Source organism: Agrilus planipennis, unplaced genomic scaffold (genome assembly GCF_000699045.2).
Source record: "Agrilus planipennis isolate EAB-ADULT unplaced genomic scaffold, Apla_2.0 scaffold9, whole genome shotgun sequence".
Lineage (NCBI taxonomy): Eukaryota > Metazoa > Arthropoda > Insecta > Coleoptera > Buprestidae > Agrilus > Agrilus planipennis.
This window is the reverse complement of record NW_020442467.1, coordinates 779,984-801,850: the sequence shown is the minus strand read 5'-3', so window position 1 is coordinate 801,850 and position 21,867 is coordinate 779,984. Positions and strand designations below refer to the sequence as shown.

The following is a 21,867-nucleotide window of genomic DNA, read 5'->3' as shown; positions in this document are numbered from 1 at the left end:
AGTCTTTCACAGTCTCTCAGTTATTGCCTAGGTGTTTTTATGGATCTCTCACAGTCTCTGTATGAGAGACTCGAACGATAAAATTGTTAATTCAGAGATTCGAGTCTCTCACAGAGAGACTAAATGAATAAAACTGAAAAATTGAGAGACTCAAGTCTTTCGTAGAAAGACTGGGATCTCTGAAATAAGTTGAACTTTTAAACTTGTAAATTTTAACCATGTCTATCGAGACACCACTTATTGAGAGATTCGAGTCTCTTGTTCAGAGAATGGATACGAAATGAGGATCTCTCTATGAGCGACTCGAGTCTCTCGTTCAGAGACGCTAAACAGTTTTGTGACAGTCTCTCGGCGACACCAGAGGGACTCCATGAGAGACAGAGACTCGAGTCTCGCTTTCAGAGACATTTTTATCTCGGGATATTCCCTATAACGACTGTCGTGAGTTAAAGTGGGCGTTCTTTCAGCAGCCTCTCTAGTCTAGTTAGTAAGTTGAAAGAAGAATGTGAGAGTTTCATTGCGGACAATGCCAATTTTAAACGTCCTAAATACAATTATGTACGTATCGTTGTTGTTGCTGAGGTCACCTCTCGCAGCTTTGTGGTACAAGCAACAATTTTCCCTTATTAATTTGTGGTTATCTATAGTAGTAAAAATTAATTCACTTTAATGTATTAAGTTATACGTAAGTTATACTTAAAAGTGTTTTTAAGGAAACTCTCCAGCTGGAAATCCATAATTAATCAATTAATGACCATAGGCGCAATTGTAAATGTCGTCTTCTAGACTTTCCACTAATTGTTGGTTTATTAATATTCAACAAGACCCTTTTTAATAAAGACTATGGACTTGTGAAAGTGAAAATGCGTAGCTACCTACGTAATATTAGGTCACGCACATCCAACAAAACAATAATAAACTCTATATTTTTGAATGCGTACTTTTTTATTGCGCAGTGGACGACCGAGCACAACCTGCTTACTTTCTTAAGGCTTGCGCTATTAAGAAAGTAAAGTAAAAGCTAAGTAATTTCTATTCTGAAAAAGAGAAGAGAATTAAGTTAATTTTTACTTTATGTAAATGAGTTTTACGAATGAGTAAAACTGGCATTTTTGTAAAAACTAAGCCATAACTTTTAGTAATCAAGCATTCCCATATTTCCATGAAATGGACATCTGTACAGAAAAATGGAAAATGAAACTGCCGAGCAATAAACTTGATGATTTAAACGAATAGGAAATGGAGTTTCGGCAGCATTTATTTAAAATTCTATTTGTTTCTGTGCTTCGGATTAATGTATATTAATGCTGCGTTTAATAATCCGGCTCAATTTTTTACGTTTCAAGCTCGTTATTCATTTTTAATTAATGCTTGAAAGCATTTAATCGAGTACCTATCCCAAATGTAGAAGTTAATAAGTGTAGCTTATTCTGAATTGAATATTTTATGGATTTGCAGATAAAATTAAACAAACGATAATAAAATAATTTGACTTTCATTAATTTTTCCATGCTACCCTACCGGTTGGAGTTTTACCTAATTTAGTTAGAAAAATCTACATATACCGTAACTACTCTGTTATTTAAAGAAAAAAATGTGCGTACCTTTCCAAACAAACTATTGACATGCTTACTTATTTAAACTTCCATAAAAGTTCAGACAGGGATGCACACTGTCATCACTACTTTTTACTCAGGCGGAAAAGAAAAGCTTAGAAGCGTTTTAAATGTGGTGTTACAGGCGAATGATGAGGATACCGTAGATAGAGAAGCTTAGAAATGAAGTGGTATTAGAAAGAATAGGGGAAGAGAGGACTCTATGGAAGTCAATAAGAGATAGGCGAGATTAGTTGGTAGGACACCTTCTCAGGCATGAAAGTCTAGTCAAAGACAGAAACAAGTCAAGAAGCAGAAAAAGGAGTTAGGAGGAGTAGAGGTAGACCTGGATTATATTACTGTTCACAGGATGTGGGATGTTCTAGTTTTAGGGAAATGCGAAGGTTAGCTCAAGATAGGAACGAGTGGAGGTGCGTGTCCAACCAGTCTTAGGACTGACGACCATATGATGACGATGAAAAGTTTGGGACAATTGTATTTATAAGGGTAGAGGCAATTTTCACCTACTTCACTGTATCATAAGAAAATTGGTGTGAACGTCAGAAATTAGTACTTGATTTCGTAGAAATCGTTTTGAACAACAGAAGAGAAAAGAATATTGAACCTTCAGAATTTGGAGTGATGTGTACTGTTATATATATATATATATTTTTTTTTATCGTAGCGATCCCCCATATCATAACTTAACCTAAACCTTTGTTGTATAGCCGATCAGGGAATTCTCTCATCATAACATAACGTTAATCCTTGGTGTATTGTACTTTACACAAGCCAATTGGGAAAACCACTTTCACTATAGTCTACAAATATCAAGTAGGGAATCCTTTCCCATCATATCTTAAACTAGTAGACACCACACAACCCCCAATGCATGGCACATTTCACAGGTCAATTAAGGAATTCTTTTTCGCCATAACCTAACTTAAGCCCATACGTCTGTAGCACTTCACACGCCAATCAGAGAAATCTTTTCATAACGTCAATCGTTGGTAAATTGCACTTCACACAAGCCAATAAGGGGGTCCTGCCTCACCATAACCTAAATTAGGCTCAAAGTGGATAGCAACTTCATACATGTAAACCAGAATTTCTCGACACTGTAGCAGAATATATTAAGCTATTTCGCTTGTAGAAATATATAACCAAATGTATTTCCGAAATAAAATAGTTAAAAATTTCCATGTTCCCTATTTTATTTATTTTCTAAATTTTAAATGTAGGTGTGTCTATGGTAGTAACCCACGTATATATATTGTTAGTCCAGTTGCTCTGCGGCTTAATTATGAAGATTATTTATTGATCTTGTAGCTTCTGACTCACCAGCTACTACGCAATGTACCTACGTACTTTTGTTTGCTCTTGACGAAGTTCATAAAGTAAGTAGTTTGGCAAACTCATGGAACTGTTATCAAAATAGGGTACTGGGTACCCTTTGGACAACACAATACCATAGCAAACAAAGGTAAGCACCGTCCAGCATCCTGCTCTTAGTTTATATAGCACAGAACTGCATTTGTTGTGCTCCCCTTGTTTGAGAGAGAGAACACTCAACATGCACCCTTAACTTGTTTGAAGAAAGGGGGAGAAATTTAAGAAAATTACACAGGTCTGCGAAATTTTTTTTTTGAAAAGTTTTTTCTTAAATTGTTAATATTTGTCGTAATTGTCTTAAAAATAATAGAAAACGATATTCATATGGTGTATACCACGTCACATTAACCCATAAATGCTCAGAGAACACATTTCCATTTGAACCCTTGCCACGTAATGAGTGCGACGAAAAAATATTCGATAACCAGTGTTTCTATGTTTTTAACGATGCTCTTTTCGATGGTGTTGGTTAAAAATACCTCCGACAATATTAAAGCATGAAAAGATCGAAAAAAAAAAAAAAAACGTGATTTTTGAATTGACTTTTTTCTTAAAAAGTAATTTTTTGTGTCCTTACGATTTTTTTATATGCTTAAAACCTATATAAATCATGACCTCGATATCTAAACATGAAATAATCACCGTTGGTCAAGTCGAAATGCCTTTACAAACTGTTTGATCAAACCAAGTTTAATGTAAAGTGGTGGAAGCAATACTTTCTTCTTTCAAACTCGTATTGATGACATTTTTCACTCCGACTTCCAATTGCATTCTAATTTGGACATAGAAATACCGAATAACAATGATTTTGATTTACCATAAGTCCACTGTCTTAACACTTCAACACATAACCGGCATATTTTATCGTAACCCAGTGTTTATCTTGGTGACAACTTCATTCTGAAGTAAGCTTAATAAGCATTTTTTACAAAGTTTGTTATATTCAATCTTTGCTTAACTATTGTATATTGTCTGCAAATGTAAAAAAATACATTTGAATTGTTTTAACAACTCCGAGAAGCCATAGTTAAAGATAAATGAAACACAATCTTTTATTACACGTTAATATTCTCTCTCAATAATGACGCGCTATAAACTATTTTTTTTTTCAGGCGGTGTAAACGACTATAGTTACTTTCAGACTATCTAAAATAAAGTAAAAGACAATATAATGCTCAGTCAGAGAGTATTAGATAGAAATATAAACTATAAAATGTGAAAAAATAAATAAATTTGCCCATTCAAAGAGCTACATATATATACATATATTAATCTACATACAAAAAACAATGTGACGTGATACGTTAAACCAAAGTCTATATTTGGAAATTATAGACCAACATTTGCATGCTTAAGATAAATTTATACAAAAAACTTTTTTATCGCAGACCTGTGTTATTAATCTATACTATGCGCAGCAATATTTAATTTATATATGAATGTGAAAACAAAATCCACAAAATCATGTTCGAATGTTATTTTTGAACTGCTACGTTAAGGAATCTGTTATTAGAATCTAATTCTTCATGAGTTGTCGTCTATATACTACTGCTGCTTCCTCATTGAAAAAGCACAAAATTCGCGATAGTTTTTGAACATACCTCGTACTTAGGTAGTTGTGATTCTGCAAAAATAGGTTTTTGGTAAACATACTTCAGTATCTGATAGCGACATATACTTTTCGGAATGCAATCGATCAAACGATTCAAAACAAACGAACTCCTTTCAAAGATCTTTGTTTTTACACTACCCTTTTATGGGTATGTTTTGCTGATGTGTGTATGTAGCCGCTAGTTACATATAACTCGTTAACTTTCCACACAGGCGAATTCTTTTCTTGTCTTTTATCATTATTTACTTTGTTACAGTGATACCGGCGTTCGTCAGACTAATTGGAAGTAATGGCCGGAGTTTGGGAAACGAGTCTATATTAGGTCCAATTAACGAGGGAACTAATATTGAAATAACGTGTGAAGCGAATGGTGGCAGGCCTGTCCCTAAAGTCATTTGGTACAATGGAAGCAAAGAAATCGAAGGTAAGTCAATAAATAAAGTCAACATTAATTGAGCTGTAGCCAACCACGAAAATACGTAAAACTGGCGAACGTACAATGTTGTCAGATAGCTTTACGAAAAACATGTTCTAATCTCCAAATTAATTAGTTAAGAATNTACTAGAATCAGTGTGACGTTGCTTCGAGAGTAGAAGGCGTACTACAATAGTTCTGGTATATACGAGCCGTATTCCAGTGAAGTGAGCCCAACTATTGAAAACACTTTCTTTTTTCAAAATCTTTCATATTAAAGAAGATATCCGTAAAATTTAACACCAGTTTACAGTAATATGTAAATTGCTTATCAGCTTGTAATATATTAAACTAAATTTTAACTAATCAAGAAAGGGTAATTAACATTGTTAGTGATATCGTAGCACTTTTTCCTGACGAATATATGCAGTACCAGCTCTCTAATGAAAATAAGTAAGCAATTTCTGCCCCGTGAATTAACAAAACAACCCAAGCCAACGACTGAGTGCGAAAGTTGAAATATGAGTTAATAATAATAATTCCTTAAATGAAGAGAGCCCAAAAAAATCTAAACTCCTTGGAAACGGGTAATCTAAAATATTGGATCGATATTGCTTTCCGGGTTCAATGTCATGGTCCGTGGAATTTTGAAGTTCCTAATTGATATAAGCATGAGTCTATAAAATTTTATGACGATCGAGTAGTTAAGGTGTGAAATCTTTTGTGAACAATGTTGTTTTTCTAGATAAAAAGTACCCTGTGTCCTTTTCGGTACCCCTGAAGATGTGTGTACAAAATTTTATGGTGATCGGTTGAGTAGTTAAAGCGTGAAAAACACACAAACAAACTTATATTCGCCATTAATTACATGAGAATGTCCCTTTTAATTACATGCTTGTGAACGAAAACTTTTGACGTGTACCTACCTCACCCTGTCTACTAATTTCTTTGAATTTTTGTCTTATTTTACAATGTGCTTAACTTTAAAAACCTTTTTCCTTCAATAACGTTTCTATAGAGAAGATTCACTCCTGTCCACTCACCAGTTACATAAAGACTAATCATTAAATACGTTAAAAATTAAGTAATTAATATTTCTATGTGAACGTCTATATTACTAAACTTTCTGCCATTTTCGACCACATGTCATAGAGGCAAATGGCGTCATACTACGTTATTATTGACATATTTTTTTGAAATACACGTGGATGCATATGTTTTTGCAATATCAATTGCTGATTATATGATTAATTTATTTCTAGTTACCTCTCGGCGATCGTCTCTTCCTTTAAATACTGTTTTGTTTCCTTTCTGGAACCCTCTAGAAACATCCGGACCGTTTCGTTTTTCTTTGAACTGTTTAACTGCTTTCCCAGAACGCAGGTACGACACACACATTTACAAATACAGGGCACGTGAAGAAAGGCGCCCGCGGCTAATCGGCGAATCGATAAGCCGTCCACCCACATGTATGCCCGATCGCACACAAACACGCTCGTGCTCCCTATAATATTCTGTCGAGTTGAGTGTATTGTATCTCTTTTTCGAATGAACAGTTGTAAACAATAATTCATACAATCCTGGATTTCAAAAGGAATAAGTAATTAGACTAATGTAACTCACATAATTATACGCGGTTTCCAAGATGCACTTTAGTAATCATCAACGAAGCTGTTTAAATTGAAACAACCCCTGGCCATGGTCTGATCAGCTTACGGAAGTGCACATATTTGTAACTGTCTAGGTTTCGCCTACTCTGTTTGTTAACCTTATTTGTCCTCTGAATGAAACTGGCAAAATTTGTAAATTGCACTAACATGTTACGACTGGAGGTTGTCAGTAAATGCTTAGCCGCTTCTATTATCAACGCTTCAGAGGTTTGGGGTTCGCGTTCGTCTCGATTTCGAACTGCATCTACAAAATTACAACAGTGACGGATAGAACGTTTTACTGTCCTTTAGTATTCTATTAAGTTTGACCAAAAGTTGAACTTACCGCAAAATATCTAGCAACTTAGGTAATTTGTCCACGAATAATTTAGTTTGCTGTTGTTATCGATTACAAGTCCGCTCATGGATATTTTTAATTCAGTTTTTATCTTTTTCTAATTCAAGGCGCAAACAGACAATAATACAACATGAGAATGGAAGCGACGGATAGATTTAGTAATTTGAGTATCTTTTGATTATTACGAATATGATTTCAGAATTCAAAAATTGAAATATATTAATTCGCTAGCAGAAATTAATATTGTTTCTCCATAAAACCGTTTAACTCCCAATTCACACTTACAACGTTTTAATTGTATGTAATGTCGCCATCTTAGATTTCAAACACAAACGTAGCAACAGCAATTTCATCCTTAAGGGTTGATTTTTAAAAATTGCCAAAACACGTCTTTGCTTAATTTCAATAATGAGCAACCTTCGAGTAAATCCGAGTGCAAATAAAATATACCCCATGGAAACGTTGCAACCTTTTTGCATTTGATTAATAATATCAAACAGCATATATACCAAGTTTCAAGTAAATTCAACCACAAATAAAGTATGTCCCAAACAAAAATTGCAACGCCTTTTTAGCCCCCCCCCTTTGGAGGCTGAATTTTTTAAAATTTCGAGATAGGTCTTTCAGACATTAAATGAGGGACTATTAACCAAGTTTGAAGTAAATCTGACAATAAATAATATATGTTCGATTGAAAGATTTCAACTCCTCTTCACCACCCCTCCCCCCCAAGGGAACAGGATAAAAAGTATCCTATGTCCGTCTCCTAGTTGTAAGCTATCTCCCCATTAATTTTCAGCCAAATCGGTTCAGCCGTTCTTGAATTATAAATAGTGTAACTAAAACGACTTTCTTTTATATACGTATATATAGATAGATGTATTACAAAAGAATCTATCTTCTTAAAGTAGGAAATCCTATTATTGACCATTATGTGGCAAACTTAATCTAAGCTAACACAACTTCCCTTATCGAAAACTGATTTTATTTAATTGCTATGGATCATATCGTTACAACAGGAAATACAACAAGAAGGTAGTGAGGGTTGTATATTTTCTATATTACATTTTTGTACCAAAATGAACCAACAAGTGTAGATATTTATAATTTTAACTCCTGTGATATCTATGATGAGATTTTTTGGAAATTGTTCGTGATAAAGAAAAAATAATGTCATTTTATTTTTTTTTATAATCCTAGTACATTTATTTAGCTTCTCCTTTTAGTTCTGCATATACGCAAAGCCATTTTATAGTTAATCATAATACTAACAATGAATGAAAAGGGGATGCAGTTATGTAACATTCGTCTATGTGTTGGTTAAACTAAATTTTTAAAAATTGTCCATTTGTAACTTTGCTACTTAGAAAAGTAAATATTACATGGCTGAATTTGGTCCATTTTACGGAATAACACTTCAAGTCTCAAACAATAGCTTCTTTTGCTTATGGTATCTTGAATGGTAACTTAAAATTATTGGACATTTCGATAGACGTATTGGCAGTGTTTCTATAGAGAATCAAGACATAAACACTTTTGGCCAAATATAGCACGAAGAATTCAATAAAACGAAATAGAAAAGGGCGTTCTCTGCCAACGGAGATGCAGTTCCACGTCTAGTAAATTACTTGAATTGCATTCCTGTACAAAATATGTACCTATGTAACACCATAAAGTAAATACTTGACATAAACAGAGTCTCAAAAATACAATAGACACACAGATAAAAAAGTGAAAACCTTAGAAATGCATTTTCCGTTTTATTGTGCTTTTATAACCACAATATGACGGTACAAATTAACAATCAGCTGGAAAGTTGTAAACACCTCTTAAGATATAATCTTATAATTGGATAGAGTTTATTCTCAATGCGGTTTAAGATAATATGCAGTTAAAACGGATTACGTAATTGGTTTTTGCAATTAAACAAATTATTATAAATTTACATATTTAATGTAACGCCCTTTTCTAAAATAAACAAAAGTACCGGTATGCAAGGGAAGAAAAAGTAGGTAAAAAGCGAATATAAAGATAGCAGACGAAAAATTAAAAAAATTGCCTGATTTTAGGTATCTAGGAAAACAGATAAGTCAGGACGGAAGGAGTAGTAGGGGTCAAGTCACCTTCAATAAAAAGAAGTTACCTATATCTATGCTCGCGATTAATTTAGAATTTAGAAAAAGATTGTTAAAGGTGTTTGGAGCGCGACACTATACGGGTGCAAAACATGGACGCTGGGCGCTGCGGAATAGAAAAGGTTAGAAGCGTTCGAAATGTGGTGTTATAGGCTAATGATGAGGATAACGTGGATAGAAAAGGTTAGAAAATGAAGAGGTATTAGTAAGAGAACAGAAAACAACTGAAAACCCGTCATGTAAGTCAATAAGAAGTAGGCGAGACAGGTTGGTAGGACACCTCCTCAGACATGAAAATCTAATAGATTTAGTCAAAGACACATTATTACTTTGTATGTATCATAAATATAACAAATAAAATTAAGTAAATAACGATTCTCATAAAAATAGACATTTGGCGAAATTTATGGGACTTGCGACTTCTCCTTATCATCCAAATTTTGAGGTTAAGAAGTATGAAAATGCTATCACAAAGTTTCTTTTAGCAATGGGTACACTGGAAAAATTAATAATATCTCAAACATTTCATCATCATTATGTCGTCAGTTCTAAGACTGGTTGAACATGCACCTTCACCACTTCCGATTCTGAGTTAATCTTCGCGTTTCTCTAAAAGAAAAACCATATCCTTAACTGTTTGTGAACAGTAATCTAATTAAGTCTACCTCTACACCTCCTAACTCCCGTTTATGCCTCTAATATGTCTCTGACTAGACCTTCATTCCTGAGTGTGGTGCTGAGGTGTCATACCAACCTATCTCGCCTATTTCTTATTGACTTCCATAGAGTCCTCTGTTCTCCTACTCTTTCTAATACTTCTTCATTTCTAACCTTCTGTATCCATTGTATCCTCCTCATTCGCCTACAATACTACATTTCGAATGGTTCTAACCTTTTCTTTTTCGCAGCGCCCACCGTCCATGTTTCGCACCCGTACACTCATTGTCCTAACATTCCACGGTCCGACTCGTGAAACATTGCACCTACACTTATTGCACTTATTGATGACATCCCCCGAGGTAGTCCCCGCCCGGACATCCGAATGGGGGGCTAGTTTACGTCCGGAGTGCTTTACCCCAGAGGACGCCATCATTTAATTTGTATAGTTGTACGTTTTACTCGGAAGCATAATGTGGTGGTTTCCCGTTGGCTTCGACATCGCATTATTGTACATCAGAGTCAATACCGATCCTCATGATCTCTGCCACTCTGAGTACTAAAAGAGCTGCTGCCCTCTTCCAGGAACTTGTCTTAGTCTGGTTTCTCTTTAAGAACTCCCCCATTATGGTTGAACCTATGATCCGGTTCCCTAAATCATCGAAACTCACAAGCCGATCCACCAACTCTAGTTTGTACAAGATTTTCGTCAAGGTTCAAGTCCCGTCCGATCAGCTCAAACATTTACTACAATTGTATTATGATTACATTATGATTCCCTGATTTTCTAAAAACCCTCGACTGCAATACATCTGTTGCTAATGGCGTAACAACATCCTCAAACAACAATAGCTTCATTTAAAATTATTGTAAATATGAAAATTATCATAATAAATCTGTCAGGAATGAATCAATGAACAATTGTATTCAATTTATTGTATCTTAATGTACGACCGAAGAAACAACGTTGTATCTTGCGGAACCCCTGTGATCCTTTCACGGAACACCAGGGTTACGCTGACACCTTTTCGAGCTGCTTGATCCCGAAATCAATTCACCATTGATCCCTTGATAAGGTCAGATTACTCTTACGATAGAAATCACATAAATTTAATCATACCTTGGTATGATTATTTTTTTAAACCTAATGACGTTATAATTCGTGCGACGGTTATTGTTTTCTGTTAAGGGTGGGAAGGTATCTATAATTATTACTGCTTGGACTCTTTCAGTAATAGGGTCCTTCTCCATGCCAACAAAATGGATAGCCACTACGTGCTATTCTAAAAACGTCTAGTTCGAAAAACGCTGAAACGTGCTTGTTCTGATGATTATAACCACGACAATAATAAATATTTTATAAAAGATATTTTCTCTCATATTCTTTCCATCATACGGTTAACTCAGTTTGCGGGCCTTATAAACCACTAGGTGTACAGAGTGTCCTAACACAATGTCTTCTTTCTATAACCCATCCAAATGAAAGTAGTGATGAGCTAAATTGGTCTTGATCATGGTCATACATTTTCATAAAACTGTCTCTATACTATCAGAGTTAGACTAAAACCAAGACCGCAGGAACAAGACTAAGACTAAAACCAAGACCGAATATGCAAGTATAAGACCAAATACGTAATACTAAACGAAAAATTATTACTTCCGGTGGATTTATGAGTTAAAATACATGAAACAACTTTAATGTATCCTTTCCTGGGAACAAAACATATTTAGTATTTGAAATTTTCAGTTTGCTTTAATAGATGTATTATATGTCTTAAATAAATAAAAAAATCGGTTGTCTGTAAAGTCGGTTTACTGACGATAGTTGAACGTGACAACGTCATAAGAAAATACTGGTGGAATGGTTTCATTTTTCAAAAGAAAATTTTAATTTTATTTGTTTGATAGATATTTTGTATGGATATAGAGAAGGAGGTAAATGGAAATGTATTATTGTATAGCAGCTGTCCACGCGGGCGCATCGCTCACTCAAGTAGGAGAGAGACAGATGTCGAACGCTGCCGAACGTGGAGGCCGATTGTGCCTTTTTGTCGCTCGTTCTGCGCTCTCGCTTTCACTTCAAGCCTTAAATGGAACGCCTCAGAGTCATGTTTTTTCGTGCGTGCAGCCGGCTCCATCGAATTATAAGACGTTGTCACGTCAAAAAAACTATAACACTGTTTGAAAAAAAAAAATATCTATAAGAATGTCATCGGAGTAGGTCTTCTTTGTTCCGATGTCTGAATAGCACATGGTTGAAATCTAGAGACAAACTAATTTTGTTTTTGTTCTCTAAAAGCTGAATTTATACTTTGGAAAAGAGTCAGTTTATGTATTGGAGAAAGGGTAAGTTTCCGAGCTTTCATAACTCTCACAACTATCGACTATTTCTATTAAGAATCATGATATGCTCGTCTGTATGACAGAAAATCTCAGATTTTAAGACAATTTATTATTGTGACGGTAAATATAAAAATTTGTGATTAAAAGAATTATTATTATTAAGTATCAGGTTAAATGAGCATGGCTGACACCAAAACTGATACTTTATCAGCAAGACCAATATTATGACCGAAAAAGGAAAACCAGGACCAAAACCAAGGCTAGGGCAGTCTTGATCTACGAAATAAAAAAGAGTATAAAGAATTTTTTACACAAAATCCTATGACGTAAAATATATTCAGACAATAAGACACATTGTATACTGGCGATACTAGAATCAGTGTGACGTTGCTTCGAGAGTAGAAGGCGTACTACAATAGTTCTGGTATATACGAGCCGTATTCCAGTGAAGTGAGCCCAACTATTGAAAACACTTTCTTTTTTCAAAATCTTTCATATTAAAGAAGATATCCGTAAAATTTAACACCAGTTTACAGTAATATGTAAATTGCTTATCAGCTTGTAATATATTAAACTAAATTTTAACTAATCAAGAAAGGGTAATTAACATTGTTAGTGATATCGTAGCACTTTTTCCTGACGAATATATGCAGTACCAGCTCTCTAATGAAAATAAGTAAGCAATTTCTGCCCCGTGAATTAACAAAACAACCCAAGCCAACGACTGAGTGCGAAAGTTGAAATATGATTAAGTATTGGGGCGTATTTATAGTTTGTTCGATCGAATAATGCACACTCGTCGGTCGTTGAAGGTGGTATGTGCAAAGACTGAGCATTGCTCCGTTCAACCGTAAACAGTACATTTGAGGTGGGGGAACCTGTATTTCGAGCGTCTTCCATGCCACGCAATACCTAACAAATGAGCAAGTATTTAGGTTTGCTCATGGGTTGCAGCGGCATACGAAATTGTGTAGCGTGATCAATGTATTTTTTAGAAATGAAGAGGTACTAGAAACAATAAGAGAACAGAGGACTCTATAGAAGTCAACAAGACATAGGCGAGATAAGTTAGTAGGACACCTTTTCAGGCAAGAAGGGCTAAAGTATTAGAAGCAGAAACAGGAGTTAAGAGGAGTAGAGGTAGACATAGATTGGATTATTGCTCGCAAATAGTTAAGGATGTGGGTTGTAGTGGTCTGTATTCTGTCGAAACTGCCAGATGCGGATCGCGATTTTTAAGATTACGTATGCTCCAACAAGGTCCATTTAAATATATGGATATCTACTTGCTGAAACGGTTGGATTGTTATAGTTTTGGGGAAATACGAAGATTAGCTCAGTATAGGAAAGAGTGGAGGTGCGTGTCCAATCAGTCTTAGGACTGACAACCTTATGATGATGATAATTAATTACACTGGACTAAATACAATAGAAAAGTTAAACCAAGTAAAAGTGTCATACTGTTTCCACGGGCTGTGACTAAAGGTTGTATGTAAATAGTACTGCTAAATGGAACAATAAATGCCTTTTTTACCCAAATCGGAAGTATGTAGAGATATAAAACAAAAATAAAAAGCAAAAGGGGAGTAGCAGCTCCAACTGAGTTTCCTACATAACTAGTTGACATTCTGTCGCTTTTTGCTTAATGACCTTTCAATCGTTAATGTCATGTGTACATTAAGTTAAGTTAGTTTCCCTTTCGAAGTAATTGCTGTTTCTTGTTTACCACGCATTTTGGGGTTGCGCCGTGTCAGCCATAACAATCATGTTCTTCCCAAGGGACGCGTTTTGGATGAGTTTGAATGCTTGAACACCAAACAAGCGAAGGAGAGAATGAAAATTACTACAAGAGAGCTTATTAATTTGAAAGCGTTCAATTTCGCGTTATAAAATTAGAAGAGTCTTAAGTTATTTCGGTTCCGTATCCAGTTATATCGAATTGATGCTTGATCAAACTTCCGCTTAGAGTCAAACTCAATTGGCAATAACACGAACAATTCAATTTTCAGGAGCAGTTATTCTCGATGCCATTTTATTTGTCTGCTTGATGGGCCATTCGAAATAATAAGGATATCTTCTTAAGAACTAAAAAGCAGGAAAATGTTTTCAGTGTTCATTCAGGCAATGCAAACCTTTTGTTTTTACTTGAGTTGACAATTGTAAACGTATTTTTACAATGACATTATCAAATAAAAAATTACGATAACGTGGCAACTCACTTCTCTGATATAATCGTTCTACAACGCCTCTCTAATCGTTAAATTATTTAAACACGGAAATAAAGTTTTATTTTACGAGTCGTGTCATATCAGCGTTTAGCCTTTACGTGAAAAGGTTTCTTCAGGGTATGATTATACAGTCATTCTATGTTTTAATTAAAGAAACCTTCACCACATAGTTGCTTGTATTATTTACGATTTGTACTTTTCTACCTTATAATTTATTGGGGAAACGTAGATAATATCCGGGGACTTTCACAGGATGACTGCCTCACCACCCTGCCTTACTCGTTTCTCGTGATTCTTCGATCGATTTTTCAATTCGACTTCTTTGATTATTATAGATTCGTTTTTTATTCGACCTACTAGTCCAGTAAATAAATAATTCAGATGTACCAACTCTGTGACCAGTGATCTAACCAGAAATTTACGGATAATAAAAGTATTCGTTATAACCAACTAAAAAATTTGCATCTTAAAGTCTCAGATCTCCGGCGATAGCAAATAGAAACTGGAAAAATGTTCCTTTATTGTTTCCAAAGCTACTGGAACTAAAATGAAAATAGAAAAAATAAAAAGTTTTTGATTGCTGGTATTCTCTGGAAAATATCTCTTGACCTTGTAAAAAAACCTTTTTAAACCTTTACGTGGATCCACTATTGATCTAATTTTCTGATCTCTATTTGTCTGCACCTCGTTTAGCCTTTAGAGCCACAATATTATCACAATTCACTTATTTTAATATTTCGTAGGTGTCTTTGGCACTTGTACCATCAAATGGCAACAAAAGAAATTTTATTTCTAAATACAACCAAATAGCTTCTATTTAAGGATAATTTCTACTTCTTGTCTTTAGACGAACATACAAAAAACTTCAGCTCGAGTCAGATGAGACTCTAAGCAATAAGCTTCTGCAAGCACATAACTAGGAATTTAGAAAACATTGCGAATGACAAAATGTAATTTTGTATTCCCTCTTACCATCATTATAAGACTCCTCTTTCCTATCCTGAGCTAAACTTCGCATTTCTCTGAAACTAGAACAACCCACATCTTTAACTATTTGCGAACAGTAATCTAACCTAGGTCTACCTCCACCGCTTCTAACTCCTGTTTTAGTTTCTAATATGTCTCTGACTAGACCTTCATGCCTGAGAAGGTGTCCTACCAACCTATCTCGCCGATTTTTTATTGACATCCATAGAGTCCTCTGTTCTCCTATTCTTTCTAATACCTCTTCATTTCTAACCTTTTCTACCCACGTTATCCTCATCATTCGCCTATAACACAACATTTCGAAGACTTCTAACCTTTTCTCTTCCGCGGCGCCCACTGTCCATGTTTCGCACCCGTACAACGCCGCGTTCCAAACATACATCTTTAACAACCTTTTTCGAATTTCTAAATCTAAATTAACCGTTGGCGAGCATAGAAGTGACTTCTCTTTATTAAAGGCAACACGACCCTGCACTATCCTCTGATTTATATCTCTACTACTCCTTCCGTCCTGACTTATCTGACTTTCTAGATATCTAAAATCAGCCACTTCTTCTAATTTTTCGTCTCCCATCTTTATATTCCCTCTTTCCCTACTTTTTCTTCTTTTCTTCCCTTGTATACCAGTATTTTAGTTTTACTTTTATTTATTTTCAATACAATACTGTTTTTTCAATATCGCTTTCTTTTTATTTAAAGTTATCTCTAACTCCTCCTTGCTAGATGCTAATACTGCTGTATNCTTTATATTCCCTCTTTCCCTACTTTTTCTTCTTTTCTTCCCTTGTATACCAGTATTTTAGTTTTACTTTTATTTATTTTCAATACAATACTGTTTTTTCAATATCGCTTTCTTTTTATTTAAAGTTATCTCTAACTCCTCCTTGCTAGATGCTAATACCGCTGTATCATCTGTAAATCTAAGCATACTAATCCTTTGCCTCTGTATATCTGTGATGTTGATCGAGTCTTCGATATTATAAAACGAAAATAGTGAGATTTACGCATTAATAATAAGTTTTCTTAAAGTGGAAAATGTAGGAGGAATTACATTAATCCTGAATCACGTACCTATTTACTGTTGGTTTAATTTGTCTAAATTCCTTTATTTCAAACTTCGATAATTTAAGGACGACAGTGTCATGTAATGAGAGTGAGACAAGCTCGTAATACCAACGAAAGGGAAACAATGGAGTAATGTAACTGTGTCGAAGTCAGTAAAGCTTTGGGGAGAAAGTGCTGAAAGAGAAACTGATTATGTCCCTTTCATTTAGTTCCTCTGTAAGACAGCAGTAAAATTAAACCAAGTGTCGTATTTAATTAAGTGATATTCTAAACTTCCCTACAAAAAAATTGCTTCCGTGTTTGAAAACAGCCGGGTTTGTAAAGAAATGCTCCAATCACTTCTTCCGCGAATCAAGGATCAGGTTTATCTTTCGTTTTGATTAAAGATAGAAACGAATTTTCTTAGATACTTTGGTTATTAAAATAAAAGCGTCTTCACAATCTAATTTAAATTTTCTCCTTAAATTGTATACAAAGTTTGTTGAAGTAATTTTCAAGAGCGCACGCTTTTAAATTTAAAACTTAATCCAAGAGTCTAAGAAAAATTTCTTCCTAAAGAGAAGAAGCGATTAAAACTGGGAAATAGATTAAAATGGAATTAAAATAATTAGGTTGAGATGCACTTGTTACAGTTTGACTTACAATTAATTATAATTCGTTACGAATTAAAAGATCCAAATTAGAAAACGAAGCGACAGCGCGGCTTAATATTTGTCATCTGTTGACAAATGAATAAACCATCAGAAGCAGTGGCGTAACAGTAGGGTAGCATAATGCGCAAAATGCCAAAATTTGATAAAAAATATTAATTTTATTTTTAATCAAAGTTAAATATTAACTTAAGAACATACACGAATATATAAATAAATTATCAACATTTAAACACACATTCATAAGAAAAATATATCGTTCAGTTTTAAAACGTATCCACTGCGCTAAATTCATTTTTTTGCCGCGGCGCTTCTTTGGTGCTGATGTTCGGGGAATAACCGTTTCTGTTTTTAAAAGACATTGATACGCTACGCTCGAGTGAAATGAATAGCAGCTTTCCACGAAAACTTTTTGGGTATCAAGAAAACTAAAAATATACCTATCTATCTAACCTTTCTTTCAATATGGTATCAACGCTCTTTAAATTAAAATGGACTAGACAGATAACCAAACCAAAAATGCACACAAAAATTATAATAGTGTTGATAAGTTGATATATCGACTTTATTTCATGATTTATAAAAATGAAACTACAACGCTAAGGGTTTTTTACTAAGGGATGAATTTATGACGGGCCTCAGATGGTATAAGCACTGACCAGTAGAAAATTAGGTTACCCATACTAATGCCCTAGGCATAACCTACATGCGTATTTTGAGAGAATTTGTCGATATTCAGTTAATGATGTGATAAACAAAGGTTTTTCATTTGCATTTGTCAAGCACCTGTGGGGAATTCCAGAATGAAAAGGGTTCACTAATCTTATGAAAAATGAGTTTCAGCGAAATCGTCCGAATTTTTGATATGCAACAATCCTCGTCATCCAGATAAAAAGTCATAATGGACAACATTCCATACTACGTACTTTGCCGCTAAAATATCGTACATCCAGAATTTTGTTACTGTTTAAATACAGCTCATAAGTAAATAAACGGGAAAACGCTAGCTGTGACTTTCGGTGGTATCATCAACCCCTATATATTTTTATACGGGTTATTGAAGACTATTGCACTGTCGCATATAGGAAATATTGAGACTCCATAACAAAAGACTTGTTTTATCTTCCAAACCACGCCATCATCATAAAGTCGTCAGTCCTAAGACTGGTTGGACAAACACCTCCACGAATTTCCTCAAAACTAGAACAACCCGCATCCTTAACTATTTGCGAACAGTAATCCAATTTAGGTCTACCTCTACTCCTCTTAACTCCTTTTTCTGCCTATAATATGTATCTGACTAGACCTTCATGCCGGAGAAGGTGTCCTAAAAACCTATCTTGCCTATTCCTTATTGACTTCCATAGAGTTCTCTGTCCACCTATTACTGAAGTTGAAGTCTCCTAAAACTATTAGGTTTTCTTGCCCCTTCACTAAACTTAACATGTCTTCTATATCTGCATAAACCGCTTCTACGTCTTCACCATTGTAAGATGGTGTAGGCATGTAGACCTGCACTGATACCGTTTTCATCGGCTTCGAGTTATCCATAACTATCCTATCGCTTTTTTGTAAATAAGTTTCTACATTCTGCCATGCTTTCCTCCGTATTACAATTCCTACTCCCGAATTACCTTCCACCAATCGTGTATGTATTATTCTTTTTGCTCCAGAAGTCTTCAGCTTCTGGCCAACGAACTTCATTAATACCTACTATAACTAATTCTAGACCATTCATCTCACATTTCAAATTTTCTTATTTCCCTACTTGCCTCATTGTCCTAACATTCCTCGCTCCGACTCGTGAAATATTGCATCTTCCGCTATTGCACTTATTGATGATATCCCCAGGGGTAGTTCCCGCCCGGACATCCGAATGGGAGTGCTTTAGCCCAGAAGACACCATTATTTAATTTATATAGATAGTACGTTTTAGTCGGGTTAATAATGTGGTGGTTTCCCGTTGCTTTCTACATCGCTGTATTGTGCATCAGAATTCCAAACCGATCCTGGTGATCTCTGCCACCGTGAGAACTGAAAAAGGTGCTGCCCTCTTTCAGGGATTTGTCTTAGTATGGTTTCACTTTAAGAACCCCCTCCTCCCCTAATATGGTTGAACCTATGGTCCGGCTCCCTAAATCATCGAAACTCGCAAGCACTCTGGTTTGTACAAGAGCTTCACCAAGGTTCAAGTCCCGTCGGATTGGTCAAACCGCGTAGTAATATATAATTAATTGTAACTAATGCTTCAACGGAGGGTTGTGCCTATGAGACTTTTTGATTGGGATGATGACGGCTATAACATATCATAAATTTAAAAAAATCCAGAATTGTATTTTAGGTTTCACCATTTTCTCAGATTCCGAGAGCTACATAGACTACATTGTGGAACACGAACTGAAACGCGAGAATTGAGAAATAACGTCCCAGAAATTGCACTTTAATAGCTTTTCTTTATTCACCACTAGCGTCGTTAGATTCTCTGTTGTCAACTTAGTAGGTATCAAAAATATATGTAAAGTAGGCAGGTATATATTTATAGACCGACAATTTCCATCTAAATACAAGCAAGCGTCTAACTTAAGAATGTCGATAAATAATAAATAATACCTGTTGTAACTCCGTATTTATTTATTTAATTAAAAAAATCGGTTGTCTGTAAAGTCGGTTTACTGACGATAGTTGAACGTAACAACGTCATAAGAAAATACTGAAGGAATGGTTTCGTTTTTTCAAAAGAAAATTTTAATTTTATTTATTTGATAGATATTTTGTATGGATATAGAGAAGGAGGTAAATGTAAATGTATTATTGTATAGCAGCTGTCCACGCGGACGCATCGCTCACTCAAGTAGGAGAGAGACAGATGTCGAACGCTGCCGAACGCGGAGGCCGATTGTGCCTCTTTGTCGCTCGTTCCGCGCTCTCGCTTGCACTTCAAGCCTTAAATGGAACGCCCCAGAGCGAGGTAACGCCGCATGAGTCATGTTTTTTCGTGCGTGCAGCCGGCTCCATCGAATTATAAGACGTTGTCACGTCAAAAAAACTTAAATGGGAAAGGTATGCGCACCAAAAATAGAGTTGTTATATTAATGCACACTATACTATTTATTTTATAATTTCGGAGAACATCCAAGTATAGTTAGTTTTATATTTCGTGATATTTGAGATACTTGAAGAGAAAAACGTTTTTACTTCATAGAAAAGTTTCGGTTAAGAGCTTGCAGGCAGGCATAATGTAATTTGAATATTAAACAGGTAACGGGAGCCACAAAACCCTAATACTGGGACCGTTCTAACCCTACTTCTTGCGAGTGAATCGAATTTTCGCTATTTTAGTTAATACTGCAAATGAACAAAGGCTGTTTACGGGAGAAATATTAAATTACATGCGCTAATTTGCCAGACCAAACGGAAATTCAAGGTACAAAGCAAGTCTTGGCTGAAGTGCATCCGAAATGTAAGATTAAATTTTGTTTACTGATCACCACATGGGTAGCTACCTCATACATTTTGACGAACAGTTCTCTAAATTTCACATATGTGGTAGATGCAATACCATAACGTGAAATGCAGTGCGCTATTTATTAATGGTTTAACGATAATAAATATGTCGATGCTGCTTTTATGGTGGGCATCACATCCGACAGACTGTAGTAGTTCAAAGTCGCGCATTATGTAACCATCAAGTAGTAGTGTTTTTAAAAAGGGGGTTGTTTGTAGATTGACTATTAAAACACTATGCACCCTTTAAATATTACATACATATTTATAGGTTTGATAACAAAATGATTGTTAAGTGGTCGACGGTAAGAAATAAATCTAAATTACACTGAACGCAAAGAGGTTGAACCATAAAACCTATCTCGCCTATTTCTTATTGATTTCTGTTCTCCTACTCTTTCTAATGCTCTTCATTTCTAACCTTCTCTATCCACGGTATCCTCATCATTCCCCCGTAATAACATATTTCGAAAGCTTCTACTCTTTTCTTTTCCTCCGCGCACATCGTCTATGTTTCGCATCCGTACAACTCTCCGGTCCAAACCTACACCTTTAACAATCTTTTTCGAATTTCTAAATTAACCCTTCGCGAGCGTAGACGTGACATTTTTATTGAAGGCGACTACTACTCTTTCCGTCCTGACTTATCTGACTTTCTAGATAACTAAAATCAGCCACCTTTTCCAATTTTTCGCCTTCGATTCGTCATCCCGATAAAAAGTTATAATGGGCAACACTTTGCCACTAAAGTATCGTACCTCCAGAATTTTGTCACTAGCTCATATGTAGATAAACGGGAAGACGCTAACCGTGACTATTGGTGCTGTCGTCAACCTCTATATATTTTTATACGTGTTATTGAAGATGCTGCATATTGAGCCCCCATATCAAAAGACTATGCGTTAAAGGTTTATTTGTATCTTTCCAACTACGTCGTAATGAGTACCTCTCAATTTCTAATTCCATTTCTATCCACGGTAATCTTCACCATTCACCTATAACACCACGTTTTGAATACTCTTAACCTTTCTTNGATACGGTTTTTTGAGCTCCTCTATGCCACCACGATGAGCTCCATTGAGGTGTGACTTCATCTTGGAGAATAAAAAAAATTCGCAGGGGGCAATATCGGGCTATAGGGTAAGTGCGGCATCGTTGGAATGCTTTTTTTTTCGCCAAAAACTTTTGTACAATGAACGAGGAATGGGCCGGCGCATTGTCGTGGTGCAGGGTCCAGTCGTTCCCGCGGAAAACGCGTGCCCGGACGCTAACATAAC

The 21,867-nt window shown here is 35.4% G+C and overlaps 1 protein-coding gene across 8 annotated transcripts in view; it reads left to right on the top strand.

Annotated features, from left to right (window-relative positions):
- The window catches only part of LOC108736912 (hemicentin-2), a 465,590-nt gene that overhangs the window by 195,322 nt on the left and 248,401 nt on the right, over positions 1-21,867 (top strand). For all 8 annotated transcript variants that reach the window (XM_025981202.1, XM_025981203.1, XM_025981199.1 and 5 more), the window contains one exon: positions 4,856-5,023. In XM_025981202.1, the coding sequence (XP_025836987.1) occupies positions 4,856-5,023 (168 nt within the window). The remainder of the gene's footprint in view (positions 1-4,855; positions 5,024-21,867) is intronic.